Genomic DNA, 19,311 nt, shown 5'->3' on the forward strand with positions numbered 1-19,311 from the left:
GTCTTCGCCAGATTGTCTCACTACTACGGTGGTAATTTGGCCGACTTCTGTGCTTCATCTTTAAAACCTTCCCTCGTGTATTTACTCTGCCTTCCTGTGTTCACAGTGCTGCTTCCTTCATTGATCACCTCACTCTGGATTCGCTAGCTAAGGATTTAGCACTCTTCTGTGGATTCCGAGCAGCCAGCAGCCTTCCCCCTCCACTCTGGAACACAACCTGGACTCAGTAAGGTGAAATAAACTATCTTTCATAGATAAATCTCTCTCTCTGATCATCATTAACCATCATTCTCTCCTCTCAAAGTTTCCCATCCCTCTGGATTCTCCATCTGGTACGCCACATCTCCTGCCTTTAAATAAACCTATCTCTCGCAGCCCGTATAGCCTATAGACCAAGTAGTGAGTTGGAGACCAGTATACTCTCCTGCACTCATGTCTTGGTGAAACCCAAAATAGTGAATACCAGATATTTCTGCTGTGCCCTGACTGATTTGCTACTGCCTCTTGCTGGCAGTCCCTCTCATGTGTCTATGTGTGTGTTTAAAAAAAAAAAAAGACTGCTATATAACTGCCAGGTTGCAGACAGGCATGCATGAGGCCTTTTTCAGAATCAGAATCAGAAAAGGTTTTATTGCCAAGTAATTTGTACATCACGAGGAATTTGGCCTGGTCTGTTTGGTGCCATAAGAACAAAACAAAAAATATAATAATAATAGAATAAAGTAATAAATGTAAAAAAAAATTAAAAATATGTGCAAAGTATTTGTAAGAAGAGTGCATTAATGTAACGCACTCTGTAATGATAATAGAATTGATAATAATAGAAAATGATATTAGAATAGATAATGATGAGGGCTGGCGTACGCACTTTTCAACAGCTGTTGATTCTTTGGCGACACATAGAGGTGATGATAAATGAACAGTTACACGAGTGGATATAAAAACATAAGCAAAGTGGTGCAATGCATACCATTAAAAACAATGGCTGCTTTAGCGGTATTAGAAGACTTTGCAAATGGTGCGATTCGAAGAGAGCATGTGTTCAGAGACAGAGAGGATTTGCTGGCACATGATGGCGACTGGCTCATCAGCCTCTTTAGGTTCCCCCGGGGCAATCCTCCTGGAACTGTGCGCAGAGCTGTGGCCGGCATTGGAGCGCAACACAGAGGCCAACCAATTGGGACTGTCCCAGTCGCCCCTGAGCCAAGCCATGCCAGCCGAGTGAAACGGAATTATCCGCATCTCAGCCATCCATCCATTATCTATACCCGCTGAATCCGTCGGTCGGGTCGCGGGGGGGCTGGAGCCTATCCCAGCGGTCAATGGGCGAGAGGCAGGGTACACCCTGGACAGGCCGCCAGTCCATCACAGGGCCACACAGAGACAAACAACCACACACCTGCTCACACTCACTCCTAAGGACAATTTTAGAGACACCAATTAACCTAACATGCATGTTTTTTGGACGGTGGGAGGAAGCCGGAGCACCCGGACAGAACCCACACATACACAAGGAGAACATGCAAACTCCACACAGAAAGGCCCCAGCCGGGAGTTGAACCTGGAACCCTCTTGCTGTGAGGCGACGGTGCTAAGCATCTCAGCCAGGTATATGAAATTCCCACAATGCAGTTGGCCAACATTAAAGCTTTGCAGCGAGAGACGGTTTTCCTAATATAATCGGAGCTATCGACTGCACACACATTGCTATAAAAGCACCATCACATGATGAATTTGTCAACAGGAAAAAATTTAATTCGATGAATGTACAGATCATAAGCAATGCGTAAATGCAATTAACAAAAATTGTGGCAAGGTGGCTGGTTCAATGCAAGATTCATACATTCTGGGTAACAGCATTCCGACCCACAGCATGGGTGGCTTCTTGGTGAGAAACTTGTAATTGTCCTAATATTATTCCCCGTGACGTGCATTGAGCATGTCCGCCCCCAATTTCTATCCCGTCTTCACAACATCATAGTCGTTGGTTAAAGTTAGTTTCTTGCTGTTTTTAGCTGGTTAAACTGCAGCTAAAAGGAGTATCTCAGCATGCTACAGCAGATAGAATTAATTAATTCGATGCTATATGGACAAAACAATAATGATAAAAATGTCAGAAGTGTCATTATTAAGTGAACAAAATGTAAAAACTTGGAATGACTTATATTGAGTTATTAAATGTAAAACTTTTATTAAGTAAGTTTTAATCAGTAATTGTTTTGATGGAAGATGAAAGACTAATTTCTTTCTTTTTCTAGTTATTATAGATAAAAGAAAAAAAAGGAGGAAAATATCCACTCAAACTTTTGTGTTGTTATTTAATTCTATTTTACATTTTTCGTGTGAATGAAAAAAAAATCTGGTATCAAAGAAACTGGATTATTATTCAACAATTGCTTTGAAAGTTGTGGCCGCAAAGATGGATGATTTTTTTTTCTTTCATGCAGGATGGTCCAATGTTCTCTGTACATGAGGAAATAAATAAGAAAGCACTGACTCTCCTGTATTAAAATTCCAAAACTCAATCACCTCTTTTCATGGCTGTTACATAGATACTTCAGAGTCATTTCACTCAGTCAGGAACCCTTGTAGAAAATGCCTATTTGATTAGGTTGCAAAATCTACCTGAATAGCTGGCCCAAGTATTACAACTATGTGGGAAAACATGAATACTATGAATAATCATAAATATTAAGCATTCCTCTTCTCTATAAAAGGTGCTGACATGAAATTAAGGGTATTGAGCACCCCCAAAAGGTATATTATCTACTTCTACTAATACTAATTGGTATCATGATAATAATAATAATAATAATAATAATAATAATAATAATAATAATAATAATAATAATAATAAATGCTTACGATTTGTTAAATTCTATTTGATCTTTTTAATCTCCAACATTTTTTAAAGTAGTTATTGCTTGACTGATTGATTTCTTACCTGTAACCAGGGGTGACTGAGGGTCTTGTCCACACTGTACCTCTTTCTCATCTTCACTTGGAGGAGGTTGTTAATCAGGTCAATTGCTGCAAGGAAGAAGGCATTTAATTTACAACAACGAAAATTAGAATGGGGCTTCTGAGTGTCCCTTCTATTGTTTTCTCTCTCACATGTTCACTGACTTACATGGTGGACTTTCTGCATTTGATTGACGAAATGCTTCTTTTTTCTTTCTGTTATTGCTGTTTCTATTTGTGGACACATACGAGTTTTATAAACTAACATTGACAAAGCAAGAAAAATAGTCAGTCATGTTGGCATGAACCTTTCTTTGTCAATTTTTAATATGATAATATTAAATATAATATTTCATAAAGACCGTTTTTAAAAGGAGCATTTTCCATATGCATCAGCCCATGTATAAGTTTACACATATACACAAGAACAGATACAACAGAAACTTGATCAAATCTTAGAATTCTTATATTAAACTGTCTATTCCAAGGCCCAATATGTAATTGCTTGTACTGCTCCAAACAATTTATTAAGTTTGTCAAAGCAGGGATGTGTTTGTTTGAAAAAAAGAGACCCAGTGTGACCATACCTCTGTAGATCTATTAATTTGTAAATAAAGTTACATTTACCCATTAACCAAGTCTAAAGTAGGTAAGCCGGGTAGAGAAACGAATGTCTGTTTTTTTTTTTCTTGTAAAAATCCGGATAATAAATATGTAAGAATATATGTTCTGTTCTGTTTCCATCACCAAGGATCAAAGTACTTAACCAAAATGATATCTTTCAAATATATACTCTTCTGATTTATGTATTTCTCTTCCAAAAACTCTTATCAAATGACAAAACAGGAATATATGCCTGTGATTAGCTTCTTGATTCACAAAGGCCCAAACTCAAGATGTGTTTTCTGTTTTAATGTTATTTAAAATAATAATTAGATAAGCAAATTTGTACATTTCCATTTGAACAATAATTTACTCATTCCTCTTTTTTTTTTTGTTTACTTTTTAGAAACCTTTTTTTACAATTCTCTCCAATGTGGAGAAAGTGACCTGAGAAAGCTGTTGAAATGAAGGTAGACAGACAGAATTGAGGTAAGAGATAGGTATATATAAGGAATAGTTAAAATTTTATTTTAACAGATTACATGCATAGGCTCATTTTAACAAGTTTAATGCATGGGAGCAAATTTGTGTGATATATGTGATGCTACAATGCTGTGGAAAGATGATAGAAAGATGGAAAAAAGACTTACTTTTGAAGCATTTACAGAGTGACTTTACTAATTTGAATTTAGCTGAGCTTGTATGTGTAGGGTTAAATAAAGCTACCACTGTATTTATCTGTTGTAGTCCAGGTATGTTAGTCAAGTTTAGAGAAGCTTGGTTTTGTACAATTTTGGTTTGACTAACATATTTAGATGCATTATAAAAGTGTGGTTTCAATCATGCTTTTTGAGACCTCCCCTGTCTCCCCCCTCCAGCCTGTCTATCTCTAGAATTCAGATGAAGTGGCTTCACCTGCCTCTTTATCTGAATTCACAAAACTGGGAGGGGGGAGGGGGGGGGGTAAGGGGGGTAAGCCCAAATTAAATCCGGCTTTGATTTGGGCTTTATTCCACTGGAGTTTCCGTGGGTGCGAAGCAGTGGGCTGGGGTCAGCAAACTCATGGTCTGCATTTTTGTGCTCCAAAATTGGAGTTTTTCCCTGGTGGATAAAAGGAGGGTCTCTCTGCACCTTTGGATTGAGGAAAGGGCTCTGACTGGTATTTGTACTTGCGCAACTAATGACAGTTAAGAGTACCAAGCTGTCTTTGCTGCCTGGGGACTCAATTGTCACCTGGAGGACTTCAATGCTCATGTGGGTAATGAGAGTAAAACCTGGAGGGGTGTGACTAAGAGGAACGGTCTTCTTGATTGGATGTCGGGTAATGTCTCATTTTTGAACTTCTGTGCTAGTCAAAACTGATACCATGTGATTGATTTTGTCATGATACAATCATACCAGTAACCATATGTTTTTAAAGTGTGTGGATTTTCGGACTTTAGATTTGTTTTTTCATGTCTTGGTTTTTCTGTATTTTGTTATACATGTTTATAGTCACTCTAATGGTTTCTTGTTTTCTGATTTCCTTGTCCTTTGAGCTCCTTGTCTTTTCTCTGTAATAATTTCTTAGTCGTTTGTTCTGTGTTTTTAGTTAAGCTTACTTTTTTCAAGCATTCAATCCTGTGTTTTTATATTTTGTCATTACTCCTTATACCTCAATTTCCCTGTTTGGTCATCAGCTCAACATCCAAAACTTTTTCCAACTCAATCAACCACAGCTGGGGCGACCTCCTCATTAGCACCCCCTCCGTATATATACTCCTTTGTTCAGCTCAGTCTTTGTCAGATCCTCGCTGTTGACGTCTTGTTGGTCATTTTCTGTATCCAGTTGATCGTTTGCTATTGTATTTAGTTTTGTTTCCTCAGTTTAGTTTATATTTTTGGTTTCAACTTTTAAATAAAGTTTCTGTTAAATTCTCCGTACACCTCTGGTTTGCTGTTCTGCATTTGGGACCTCACCTCACCCCCACTAAACCGTAACGTGTGTCTTGGACACTCAAGTGAAGGCAGGAGTTGTGCTGTCAACTGACCACCACCTGGTGGTGAGTTAAGGCTCTAGCATGGTTGCCACGTCTGCTAGCGCGAGCGGTGTTGATGACGTCACAATTTCGTGCCGGCTATATATAGTGGCGCAAGTCGATGCGCCAGTAGTTGCAATTTTCTCCGTCACAGAGGAGGCGCTGCTACGTTAAGGTTACCGCTAACTACTCTACAACAAAGAAAGTCGAGAAGAAAACAATGCCACTGTCAAGAGTAGGAATACTGAAAACAGATGCTGCTTACCATGATTGGGGATATGATACGATAGTGGTAAGAATACTTTGAGGATCTTCTTAACCCAACTGATATGTCTTCCACAATGCCAGCAAAGGCAGAGAGGTTTGAGGGAGGAATCGCAAAACACCAGAGCTGAAGTTGACGTAATTGAACAATTCTAAGGCAGAAAGGCCCCAACGTGAATGAGAGTTGCCCTGAGTTCCTTAAGTCCCTGGATCTGTTGGGCTTCACGAGGTTGGCATGCTTGGACAGTGCCCAGGTACCCGCAAATCAGGGTGGTTTATTCCGACCACAGGAGGATCACACTTCTCAGCATTCATGGGAAAGTCTACGTTGGAGTCCGGCAGATAATTGAGCCTCAGATTCAGGAGGAGCATTGCAGTTCTGGTCCTGGTCATATAATAGTGGTCCAGCTCTGTACCCATATCTGTTTTATTCATATTGTGCCAAATTACAACATAAATCATGTCAAGGCGCTTCAAAAAGACAGTCAAATTCAGACCAGTTATAATAGAATGAACTGTAATACAGCAAGTCAAATCAAACTAACAAAATCCAAATTAGTTTCATTCCTACAATGCCAAAAGAAATGCCTAGCTAAAAAAAAAAACAGATTACAATGTAAGTTTTCTTCGATTCAATCCTCTGTACTGAGTATACATGAGACAAAGGTGTAAAGACAAAACTCCCTTTTAACAGGAAGAAACCTCCAGCAGAGTCAGACTCAGGAAGGGCTCCCATCTACCTCAACCAGCTGGGGGATAAGAGGATAGGAAAGAGATGAACAAGCACCATAACACCAGGCCAGGGATACCTGCTGAGACAAAGAAACACAACTTAATGACAACAATAATATCATATATACATGGAGAGCAAAATAGAGCAGGTTCATTGTGGGAGGTCCCCCAGCAGTTTAGGCCTACAGCCACTTAACTCAGAGATGTTTCACCTGATCTATCCCTAACTATAAGTGTTATCAAAAGGGAAGTTTTAAGCCTAATCTCAAATGTAGAAAGGGGGGGGGGTCAGTGTCCAGAGTTTGTGGGGACAGGGCGCAGAGAGGGAAGGGGGGGGGGGGGGGGCAGTGCTGGGAGGGAGTTCAGCATCCTGACAGCCTGGTGGGTGAAGCTGTCTCTCAGTCTGCTGGTTCTCGCCCGGAGGCTCCTCAGTCTCCTCCCGGAGGGCAGGAGGCTGAAGAAGCAGTGGGTGGGATGGGTGAAGTCACCCGCAGGGGAGAGGGGTGCCGATGGTCCTCTCAGCTGCTCTCACTATGCGCTGCAGGGTCCTCCTGCAGGATGCATTGCAGCTGCCGTACCACACAGTGATGCAGCTGGTCAGGATGCTCTCAGTGGTTCCACGGTAGAAGGTGTGCATGATGGGGGCTGGTGCTCTGGCTCTTTTCAGTCTGCGGAGGAAGTAGAGGCGCTGCTGAGCTTTCCTGGCCAGCGATGTGGTGTTACTACTCCAAGAGAGGTCCTCAGTGAGGTGCACACCCAGGAATTTGGTGCTGCTCACTCTCTCCACAGCATCACCATTTATGGTCAGTGGAGGGTGATGGGTGGGGGCTCTCCGGAAGTCGAGAACAATCTCCTTCGTCTTCTCCACATTAAGAGAGAGATTGTTGTCTCTGCACCACGCGACCAGTTGGCTCACCTCGTTCCTGTAGTTTGACTCATCGTTGTTGTTGATGATCCCCATCAGAGTCATCCGCAAACTTGATGAAGAGGTTGCTGTGTTGGTGTGCAGTCGTGGGTCAGCAGGGTGAAGAGTAGGGGGCTGAGCACGCATTCTTGGGTTGCCCCTGTGTTCAGTGTGATGGTGCAGGATGCGTTGCTGCCGACTTGGACTGCCTGTGGTCTTCCGGTCAGGAGGTCCAGCAACCAGTTGCACAGTGAGGTGTTCAGTCCTAGACAGTTCAGTTTCTGTATCAGCTACTGGGGGATAATTGTGTTGAAAGCTGAACTAAAGTCTAAGAACAGCATCCTCACATATGAGTCCTTAGTGTCCAGATGAGTGAGAGCTGAGTGGAGGGCGGTGGAAATTGCATCATGAGTGGACCGGTTGGCCCGATATGCAAATTGGTAGGGGTCCAGGGAAGATGGGAAGACAGATTTTATGTGCTGCATTACTAACCGCTCGAAGTATTTCATGATGATGGGGGTCAGTGCCACAGGACGGTAGTCGTTGAAGCAGGATGGAGAGGCTTTCTTTGGAACAGGGAGGATGGTGGGAACAACAGCTTGGCTCAGGGAGATGTTCAATATGTCTGTGAGGACATCTGTGAGCTCCTTTGTACGCACCCGGCCAGGAATGTTGTCAGGTCCTGCAGCCTTGCGAGTGTTGATCCTGGAGAGGGATCTCCTCACGCTGGCTGAAGACAGGGACAGCACCTGCTCATCTGGAGCGAGTGGTGCCTTCTGTGCAGGGGTGCTGTTGTCAGCTTCAAACCATCCAAAGAAGTTGTTCAAACTGTTCAGTAGAGTGATGTCGTTGTCACAGGTCTATGGTCTGAGTTTATAGTCCGTGATGGTCTTTATCCCCTGCCACAGGCTCTTTGTGTTTCTGCTGTCAGTGAAGTGGTGTGTAATTCTGCTGCTTTACTCCCTCTTTGCTAGTCTGATGCCACGGGACAGGTTGGCTCTTGCTGATCTCAAACCAGCATTCCGGGCTCTCAGTAACCTATGGACTTCCCCCATCAGCCATGGTTTCTGGTTCGCCCGTACTGTGATGGTCTTGGTGTCCGTGACATCATCAATGCATGGTACTGATGTAGGCAGTAACAGTCTCTGAAAACTTCTGGATGTCGATCTGGTGGTTGTAGATGGCTGCCCGCTTAAACATGTCCCAGTCTGTGGTGTTAAAGCAGTTCTGAAGTGCTGAGGAGGCACCCTCTGGCCACACCCGTACCTGCTTCTGGACCGGTCTGGTGACTTTAACCTTCGGTAAGTATGCTGGCATTAGCATAACAGTGACGTGATCTGAAGCGCCAAGATGGGGGGGGGGGGGGGGCTTGTATGCTCCTCTCAGTCCCTCTGGATGGGCTGTCAGTTGATCACTGATAGCACAGTACAGTTCACTCAGTGCCTGGTCTCTATCGTTGTCATTACAGCTGGGAGGGATGTAGACTGCAACAAGCAGGATGGCAGAAAACTCCCCCGGTAGAAAGGCCAACACTTAATGATCATAAACTCCGCAAGGGGTGAGCAATGTCTGCAAACCACCACAGTGTCCTGACACCAAGCATCCCTGATGTAAACACAGACCCCGCCACCGCGGTCTTACCTCCTTCAATGATGGCTCTCTTGGTAGCATGTTAGCTGGATGGCGGAGTCCGGTATTGAGCCATGACACAAAAACACAGCTCTCTCTCACAGTCTGCTGGGTCGATCTCAGAAGGTGTATGTAATCAAGTTTGTTGTCCAGGGAGCGTAGTTGACGAGTACGATGGACGGTATAGCGGGCTTGTGTGGATTAGCCGCTAACCTGGTCCGTATACCCTCGCGTTTGCCCCGCTTCTGCCTCCTCGCACACCGCCTGCGGCGCTTCCTCTGTGGGTGTGCTGCAGTGGTGGGGTTCCATGCCGAAGCGGGCCGCCGGAGTAGACCGAGGTTGTGTAGCTCCTTAGTGTGTGCCAGGTTTAACTTGCTGAAAAAAGTTTTTCCGATGTCAAGAGTCCCCTGGCCGTATGTACGCCTCGGGATAGACAAACACATTCAAGATAAGTTAAAAGATACCGTGCAGATTTCATGCATAGACACATGAGAAAAGAAATGTTTTTAACCTGGATTTAAAAATGTCTCCATTTGGTGAAAGTTTAATCTCCACTGGCAGTTTGTTCCACTTGTTTGCAGCATAACAGCTAAATGCTGCTTCTCCATGTAAAAAGGGTTCAACGACTTGTTAAATATATATGAACTATTTATTGAAAGATGTAACCAAAAACATGAAATTTAAAGGACAAACATGAGGGATGTGTGGACTATGGATGGTGGTATAGAGTTTGGAAAATGGCAAAAGAATGGAGAAATGTACCGTAATTGCTAAAATTAGGTCTTTTTTTAGTTACTAATTACTGTTAAAGGTTAACAACTTTCGACACCACCATATCGTCTGAAAAGGAGAAGAAGATGGCAGACCTTACTTTGGTTGGCACTTAGCCCAGTTAGTAAGCTGTAAACGTACCAGGCGAGGGCCAGCAATGTCCAAGTGGGTCTCTGTCGGGTCCGCCGTCTCTGGGCCTTTGTCGGTAGTCAGCTGGTTGTGGATGACCTTCCGTGGACTTTCAAGTTGCCTGGCAAGTTGTGGTAGGTCTCTCTTCTCCACCAGGGGCTTCTTGTTGCCAAGAAGATGGAGGGTTGATATCGAGACTTCACCATCAAAAATGTCACAATTGTAGATGCTCACCTGAGTGTTGGAGTTGGTTGTTTGTTTGGTCTACTCTGGTGAGGTAAACTTAAGTTCACCAAAATATTAACAAAATCTTGACAAACTTACACTGGGCTTCCTTTGTAGGAAAAAACATTATTGTGTGGTAACTTATGCAGCAGCGGAGGTTAAAACATGTAACGAAAAATAGACATGGAGACGAGTTAACGGCGGACAAACAAAAAATCTTTCTGTTAATTCATTCTGCTTTCTTTCTGCTTTCTTTCTGTTCTCTTTCTTGTTCTTTTCCATTCTTACTCATCATCATACCTCTTCTTCTTCATCTCCATACTTCTTTACTCGAGGCGGTTTTACAGGTTTGATTTGCAGAGGCGAGGCATGAGAGCAGGCTTACGCTCAAATGTCAGCCAATAACATGGCTGAAACTGTTGTGGCGCTTGCCTGGGTTTTAATTCTAGTGTTAAGAGTTTGATAAAACAAAGAAAACTCAATTTCTCCATTCTTTTGTCTCAAGGCACATTTGTTCAGAGAATTCTGAAACACCATACCTTGTTAAGATATAAAGGTAAAGACATGAAATAAACAACAAACTCTGAATAAAATAGCATGGATAATGGTACACATAACAGGAGCTTGGAGATCGTCCCTCATGAGTGCAATCAGAGACTTTCACCTCCCAGCATATGATCAGCAGCTTGATCTTTTAGTTGAGGTTTTGACTGCTGAAAATGGCCTCAGAGCTTACGGTCCACCAGAGGTAACTGAGAACCCATTCTTCCAAAAGCTAGAGAGTTTTCCCACATTCCCAAATAAAAATAACCTCAAATTTACAGAACTGGGCAATTTGTTATGGAGCTACAGCTAGCTAAGACAGATGTTGACTTGCTAGGTCTCAGTTACTACATAACCTTGTGGTGTTAACCCTGTGGTACAGAATTTGCACTTCTATCTGAAGGAAAATGGTAAACACTAAGATTTCAGTACAATGAAGAACACAGGCTTCCCTATCCTCCATTCAGCTTCTTTGTGAACTTCAGCTGAACAAAGCAAGCAAGTGCTAAAGTCTGATAGTCAGAGGGCCTTTGTTGTACTAAAGACGGGTGTCTCTCTGAACACTATTCAGAGAACATAGTAGCTTCTCTATACAAAAGGAAGCTACTGTGTCCACTTCATGCACCAAAATGTCTTGTGAGAGTTTTCCCCGCAGGAATGTTGCTGGGGCCTCCCAATCATTAAGTTTCATATTAAATCCACACTTGAGTTCACTACAGCTGCTACGGTCCGTCGTGGTATCCTATGGTCACGGATACGAGCGGCTGAAATGGGTTTCCTTCGAAAGGTGGCTGGGCTCAGCCTTAGCGATAAGTTGAGGAACTCTGCCATAAGGAGGGAACGCAGAGTAGAGCTGTTGCTTCTCAACATTGAAAGGCATCTGGTTTAGATCCTGCTCACCTCCCTTTGGATGTTTTCTGGGGCACACCCAGAACTCGCTGGAGGGAGTACACATCATTTCCGACCTGAGAACGTATTGGGATCCCCCAGGAAGAGCTGGAGAGTGTCGCTGGGGAGAGGGATGTCTGGGTTTTTCTGAACCTGTTGCCTCCACGACCCAACCTCAGATAAGATGGATGGATGGATGGATGGATGGATGGATGGATGGATGTCAAATAAATGTTGAATGCAGACAGAACTTTTCCGAGTAGCTGCTTCCTCCACCATTTGCCGGAAGCCCCTCCTCGACTGTACCTTTTAACTGCTTCGAGATTACATTTTCTGTTATTTGGCGGATCTAAATAAAACTGATTGAACTGAATTAACATTCATAAGAAGAGCTCTCTGATTTTGCTGGCTGAGATCAAAAAGACGCACAAAAGTTGAGGTAATCGGAGAATATTTTGAGAGCCTGATGAGGTTTTTCTAGGACATATCCTAGCCTTTCTTAACAATTTGAAACGATTTTCTGAGGTCTTATTGAGAAGTATAAGACAGGCTTTGGTCAAAATACCCACAGTAGCACAGTAGCACAGTAGCTCAGCGTTGTTTTCACAGCCGTCTGTTAATAATCTGACTGGAGGGTTGGAGATTTAGCAAGTGGTCAACCCCGCCCTGGAAGTAAGGATTGATCAGTTGCAGTTTTTCTGGAAACTGTTTGACCTTGAGACAACTTTTATTTTTGATGGTAATGACTTTTATCTGTTTTGTGTTCATGTGTTCCTGTGAAGGAAACTGAAATTTGTGAATATTTCTGTCTTTTAATGTTCTTGTCAAAGAATTTTGGCAGTCTACCTTAGGAATATTGAAATTTCAGTTATTTCTGTTTCTTAAATGCACAGATAGATGTACATGTACATTTATTGTGAACAGTAACAAAATATACAAGCTAAATTAGGGTTGCATAATATTGGAAAAATTTTAAACTTTGTTAAATCAGAGTAGTGTAAATAATTTACCTAATACATCTGTATTCATATTCTCTTCAAGCCAAGGTTTTTTATGGTTTGGTGGGACAATTGCTCTACAATACCAACAAGGAACTTGTTTTTGCCTAATATCATACAAACTGATGTTGCATTTTCCTTTAATAGCGTAGTGTTAGAATTGGCTTTGTTCTTAGACATTATGAATGAAATAGTCTCTGTACTTTTCCACGATGACCTAAAGTGATCCAGGAATGGGGAGACAAAACAATTAGCCTGGGAAAACAGGTGCAAGATTCACACACACACACACATTGTTTGTTTGATCCAGAGAATATAACGAAGCATGTTGAACCTACTCATGTCCAATCATACTCGGTCGAGTGTGAGTCAAAATATATATGAGGCTATAAATGCAAATGATACCCGGAAATCGAGGCTCAGTCTGACGGATTTCCTGCGGGAGCTCTGTTCCACTGAGCCCAGCGCTGATATGCTTTGACGTGTGACTACCAATAAACACTTTATTTAACTTGAGATTCCTCCGGCTTGTTCTTGAGCTTCCAATGAAAGAATCGAGCTAACAGTAGCTTCCTTTTTAGTGTCTTTCTCCCATTTACTGCTCATTTTGCAATACACATAATATGATAGGCAACCCTACACTGAAAGTTGAAACATACTTCTTGCTATTTTGTTAATATTTGTTTATTGATACAATGAGCATTCCTCATTATAAAAAAATATACAATGTGCTTTGCACTGTAGGAGGTACTTGAAACTCTTTGTCCATGCATTGTAATATAGTAACTGTACCCAAGGCAGTTTTTCAAATATGTTTGAGCTACATTAAGTTGGTCGTGAGAGAATGTTAATGGTGTTAAATGGTATCTTAGTTTGAGTGCAAAAAAAAAAAAAACTAAAGGGAGTTGCATGATTTTTAAGTAAGAGTTTATTACATGGCACAAGTGTCAATATTCAACTCTTGACTTCTGCATTTCACTCAATTATTGTGATAAATCATACCTTTGCTCTGGTACAATAGACTCCACAGTGTACCAAAAAGATACTGTATAAAAGATGCATTTTGAATGTTTGTGAAATAATATCTGCAAAAAATATATTCATAGGCCTACTGTTTGGAATTGTACACTATCAGGGTGTTTCTGATTTAACTTCTGTGTTCACTTCTATTTTAAGAGTAAAATATTTAGATAAAATATAACTAAATAAATCTTGAAAACGGTATAAAGTGAATGATATCCACTGCCCAATTTTCTGTGCATGTTCATAAGGATTTATAAATGAAAAGTACACAGAATGACGCATGTGAGTTTTCATACATGTCGATATTTCTGAGCGTTTGTACTTCAGATTCTGTGACTACTCCTTCTTTCAGTATGAAAGCTTAAAGTTTATGGTCGTCGAGTGACTGGATGGTCAGTCAATTCCTCATGGCCACTTACTGGTTTAAACAACCCTTTTCTTCACTTTCCCCCCGAAGGCACGCCTCTAGAGTACATGAACGTGCACGAGCACGAAGGTGCACGAGCGCTGTTCTGACAGCAAGCATCGATCGTTGCCGTATTTAGTATTTAGTATATGCTAACTATACGTTTAATAATGCTAGGTGCTAGCCAAGCTGGTTCTAGTTTCGCTTCCTGCCAAGCTTCTGGACGCGTAATTCGTTCACGGAACAGGGTACGCGCACAGGGGGAAGGGGGGGGGGGGGGGGCAGATTGCAGTTTGATAGACGGCATCAGTATCCGTTCACAATGATTGGATACTGTTTTTCCTAGACTGTACGTTATAGAGGCCACTAAAACTTTTCATATTTGTGTCAAAACTTTTAATTAATTGGTTGCAATGGAGGGGTGAAGAGTATTTCAAGCAATATGTAAAAAAATGTTCCAGAAAAAGATCCCCTACCCCGCCTTTAAACAACACCAGTCTATTATTTTTTATTAAGGAATCCCTAAAATATAATTGGTAATTCAAAAGGGAGTAAACACTGATGTGTGTTAAACGCTAACTATATTTATACAGCCTAAAAAGCTGTGATTTAGCTTGAGAATAAGTACATTTGATCATTGGTCTTCTAAAACTCCTAGCTTTTTTGGTCTTGATTATTAAACTGTATTCTTGTTTGCTTGTGGGTAGGAGAGTCCTACTTTAGTTGATAGTCCTAAATACAGATCTCGTTACGCATTTAGAGTTTATTCTCTGATATTTAATGTCCTTTGGCTGGATGAGGTGGTGGCTGGGAAAGTGCTTTGTGAATATAGCTGAGGCTTGAGTGAGTCAGGCTGAAAAATCTGTTTGATAGTGAACGGAACATTTCCAGTCAACATTAAGTGCAGACACATTTAGAGACATCAACATGAGTCACTCCTCAGCCGAGAATAGCTCTGCTGTGGCCCTCTCTTTTTCAAAGACAGGTCGTTTGGTGCCTGATGAGGATTGGGTCTCTCACTGTTTCAGCCACCTTTTATGCAAAGTTGGTGCTTTGGTGCCTTTTAAGGATTGGCTCCTGTTACTGTTCCATCTGCCTCCTTTAAGAGCTGATTGGACCGTGTTCTGACAAGTGCCTCTGCTTTAAAACGCTCCTGGAAACTTAAATTTGGTGCCAGCTGTGGCTTTTGAGAACAGCTTGCCCTTAGCTCTGAACTTGCTGAACTTTCTATGTTTAAAACATATTGTTATTAGTATTATATGGCTGACAACCTATTATTTAAGCTTTCCTAGGCTGGGGAAGGTATTTATTTTCACACCTCTTAGTTAAACCCTGTTATCCTGGAGAATATCAGAATTGGGAGGTGTTTTCTCTTTGTTGTATTTTGGTTTGGTTACAAAGTGTAATTAGAAATGTATTTATTTATTGTTTTTATTCAAAGTAGTTAATTAGATCCCAAGTTAGCTTGTTATGTTCTGATTATTTATTCTTTTTGAGTAGCACCTTTCTCTCTTAGTTCCTCTGGTAGATGTCCACTGCCGATTTCTTTTTAAAATTTTCATAATAAATAATAAACCACCTTGAACTCTACCTTTTCATCTGGGCATCTTTTATGTTAATACCTGCTATCCCTAGCAGAGCTGGGTCGCAACAAGCTCAAACTGATTTCAATATGCAACACTCATTTCACAACAGCAGGAAATTTGCTGATATTTGTGGATGAATAAAACACCCAATCAGAGGAGTCAATCATGATCACACAATTTATATATCAAATTCATTTGAAAGATATGTTATTAATCTGTAAAATGATTGTTTATTGTAGCGGTATAAATTAAATAAATAATATATCATCAGTTATTTGTCATTATAACTAGTCATTGTGTAGGGCAATTGGTGTGGGCTGCAATTACCTTCTGCACCATTCTACATTGCAACAAAGCTAAAAACAAACAAAAAACATGTTAAACTGAACACACTCCATTGTTTAATCGCTGTATTATGTACAGCAGTGCCCATTACTTTGTTCAATTTCATTGAGTCACGAGCTCCGATGCTGCAAAAAGACAAATATCCCTTTCCACCAAATGTGTGTAGAAGATTTGGAACATCTGATAACCTTCTCAGACACAACCCTTCAGTCTCACAGAGAAGCTGGTTGAGAAGGGATTCGTTTGAATATCCTGAAGTTTCTCACACACCAGTGAAGGCTGAATTGTGTTAAAAGCACTGGAGAACATGACAAAAACATGATCCTCACAGTGCTTCCTGTTTCTTGACCAGATGACGGTGGAATTGTTGAAGCAGGTAGATAATGGCATCTTCTACACCACTTTCAGGATGATAAGCAAACTATTTTTTGGTCCTGAAAACTGTCCTCCACAGCATTGGGACTTTCTCTTAAGTCAAGCTAAGGTTAAAGAGATACAGTACAAACTCACATAGCTGTTCCATGCAGGGCTTTGGGGCTGAGAACACCGTGTTCCAGGTAAGTCTGTCAAGCTGCCTTTTCACTTTAGACAGGCAAAAAGGGGATGCAAGGAAGTCTAAGAAGTTAGACTAAGAAGTTAAACTGTGCCGGACCACAGGGAAGCTGTGGTTCAAGGGAGGGTGTGAGACCTCTGAGACTGGAAGCTAAGGAAGGAGATTATTGAGAATTCTCCTGATCTGAATCTGTGGAAAAATACGTTTAGTTCATTGGCTCTGTCCAGGCTTCCATCAGTTTGATATCCCTTCTCCTTGAAATCTTTTATCCTTCACCACACATCTGGAACACACTCATGTTGCAGCTTGTATTCTGGCTTTTTCCTGTGAACCTCCTTACTCTCCTTTAGTGTCTTTTTCAGCTATTGCTGAATAATGCTTAACATCTCCCTAAAAGCTCTACTCCTCATGTTCAGCAGCTTTCTCAGATTGCTTGTGAAGCTATCGGGGAAGTACCTAAATCTACTAGTGTGAATGATATTCTCCAGACAGATATTGATGTTGTCTGTTACACACTCAGTTGTGAGATTGATGTCATGTCCACATAGCTCAGAGTGGCTTTAATGCACCCTTGCAGAATTTCTTCAGCTTTATGTCAGCATGTCTTCAAAGTTCATTCAGTCACAGGGTGTCACCTATCAGCGCTTGTATAGGTGGAGGTGAGGTGTACCAGATAATGGTCTCCTTTTCCTCATGAAGGACAGGCAATTTTGCATAGAATAAATCCAAAGTTTTTTCGTTTTTTTTTTCTCAGTTGGCAAACTCTCTGGAGACCACTCTGCATATGCTTGAATGTTTTGTTTGTAATGTGCCAATGACTGACTCATAATACTGCTTTTCCAATATTCCTTCTGTGTCGTTGTGAGCGCTCCGAGCTTGTGATTTTATTTGCCAGTGACCTAACATTCTCTATAATGGTCAATATTTGTCTAATTGTGTAAAATTCCTTCACTTTTCTCTTTGTTTTGTTCCTTTCCTTTATCTGTGGTATCCTTTTCGAACTTGTTCGGGATTTGATGTGTTATTCCACGTATGAGTTGGGTTTTAAAAAGCTGAATCAGCTTGTAGTCAGGTTCACTGTGTACTTTTGTGGGAATTTTTTGGGGATTTGTTGACCTATACATTTTTGGAATCTGCAGACCTTGGGGATTCCAAAAACCAATGTTGCCACTTGACACCTGTATGTACACCATTTTGAAATTCCAAAATGGCCGCCATAAAATACAGAATTTCTGCTACCTTGGCCTCTAAACAACCTAAAAACTCAATTTAACATGCCAAACCTATGTTTTCTTGGTCAAGGAATCCAATGGTGACTTCACAATTATGCTCAGAATCGTGCTGTGGCGCCCCCAAGGGGTGGGAAAGAAAATCGCTACCCTTCTTACTGCCCCCTCAAGTAACATACATCACTGATTCTTGAGAGTTGGGACATAGCATGTCCCGCATAGAAAAGTGAAATTTATATAAAAATTCAAGCAATTCATGAACCCCATTAAATCTGGAAAAAACATGGTCTGTGATATCCCTGAGGACCTCTTTCCATTCCTCTGCCTGTGGTGAATGCAAGAATACCACGCGCTTGTAAGTTAACCATTTTTTGATATTTTGATATATAATACAATAGTGGATTTAATTATAGTATTTTATTCAGATTATTAAGACAGCTAGCTAATTTTGACAGTTGCTAGTTAGTAGCCTAACTGCCAAAATTAGCTGGATGGTTGCTGGAATTTTGGAACGATCCAGAGACCGCTTTGAACATACAATGTCCACTGGAATAAAACGTGGCTGTAAAAGATCAAGTACAGAAATGGAAGCCAGTGAACCAGGACCCTCAATGCCCTTCACAAGATCTGTAACAAACCCACTACTCAACGACCTATGCTTCTTATGCTTCTATGCTAAAACCAATGTTGCCACTTGAACAGACACCTGTATGGCGGCCATTTTGGAATTTCAAAACAGACACCATAAAATACAGAATTTCAGCTACATTGGCCTCTAAACAACCTAAAAACTCAATTTAACATGCCAGTCCTATGTTTTCTTCATCAAGGAATCCAATGGTGACTTCAAAATTATGCTCAGAATCGTGCTGTGGCACCCCCAAGGGGTGGGAAAGAAAATTGTGGCACCTCCAAGAAGTGGAAAAGGAAATTGTTACTCTAATCCCCCTTAAGGACCCCATGTCAGAAGTCCGGGAACAAAATACTTAAAATTTCTGCATATGATTATATAAACAATGACAAAGGTAAATTAAAACTATAATCTGTACATAAATATTATATATATTTATTTCACCATAGGCTGGTAACAGTCGGGACTCAATATAAAATTCTTTATAAAGGGGGCTGAGGGGCTAACCCAGTGTAAAGCCTAGGACGGGTCTGTTGTCTCTCAGCGATGAGTCCAATCATATTGGATTGGAGACACTGGAAGTTCATACAGAGACATGTATGTATGGATGTGTGCACGAAGAGTTCTCTTGTAGTGAGCACACTTAAGGATCTGCCGTGTGGTGGCAGGGCCATACACACCAGCCTCAATCCATGCATCATCTATCCCAGAATTTTCAATGCATGTACCTAGTGCCTGCAGTGCTACCATCACAGTGTGTAGCTCACCCAGCCTGGGAAGAACTGTTCTTTTCAAATCATCCCTTGAGTCCAACAGCTGCACTGCCTTTTCGTATAAGGCCATGTTGAAGGTTATCACTGTTGGATGTTCTTA

The 19,311-nt window shown here is 41.4% G+C and overlaps 1 protein-coding gene across 2 annotated transcripts in view; it reads right to left on the reverse strand.

The window, feature by feature from the left end:
* Positions 1 to 19,311, reverse strand: part of prkd1 (protein kinase D1) — a 263,074-nt gene that overhangs the window by 56,484 nt on the left and 187,279 nt on the right. For both annotated transcript variants that reach the window (XM_075448220.1, XM_075448219.1), the window contains exon 20: positions 2,945 to 3,030. In XM_075448220.1, coding sequence (XP_075304335.1) covers positions 2,945 to 3,030 — 86 coding nt within the window. The remainder of the gene's footprint in view (positions 1 to 2,944; positions 3,031 to 19,311) is intronic.

This window comes from Odontesthes bonariensis, chromosome 17 (genome assembly GCF_027942865.1).
Source record: "Odontesthes bonariensis isolate fOdoBon6 chromosome 17, fOdoBon6.hap1, whole genome shotgun sequence".
In the NCBI taxonomy this organism is placed as follows: Eukaryota; Metazoa; Chordata; class Actinopteri; order Atheriniformes; family Atherinopsidae; genus Odontesthes; species Odontesthes bonariensis.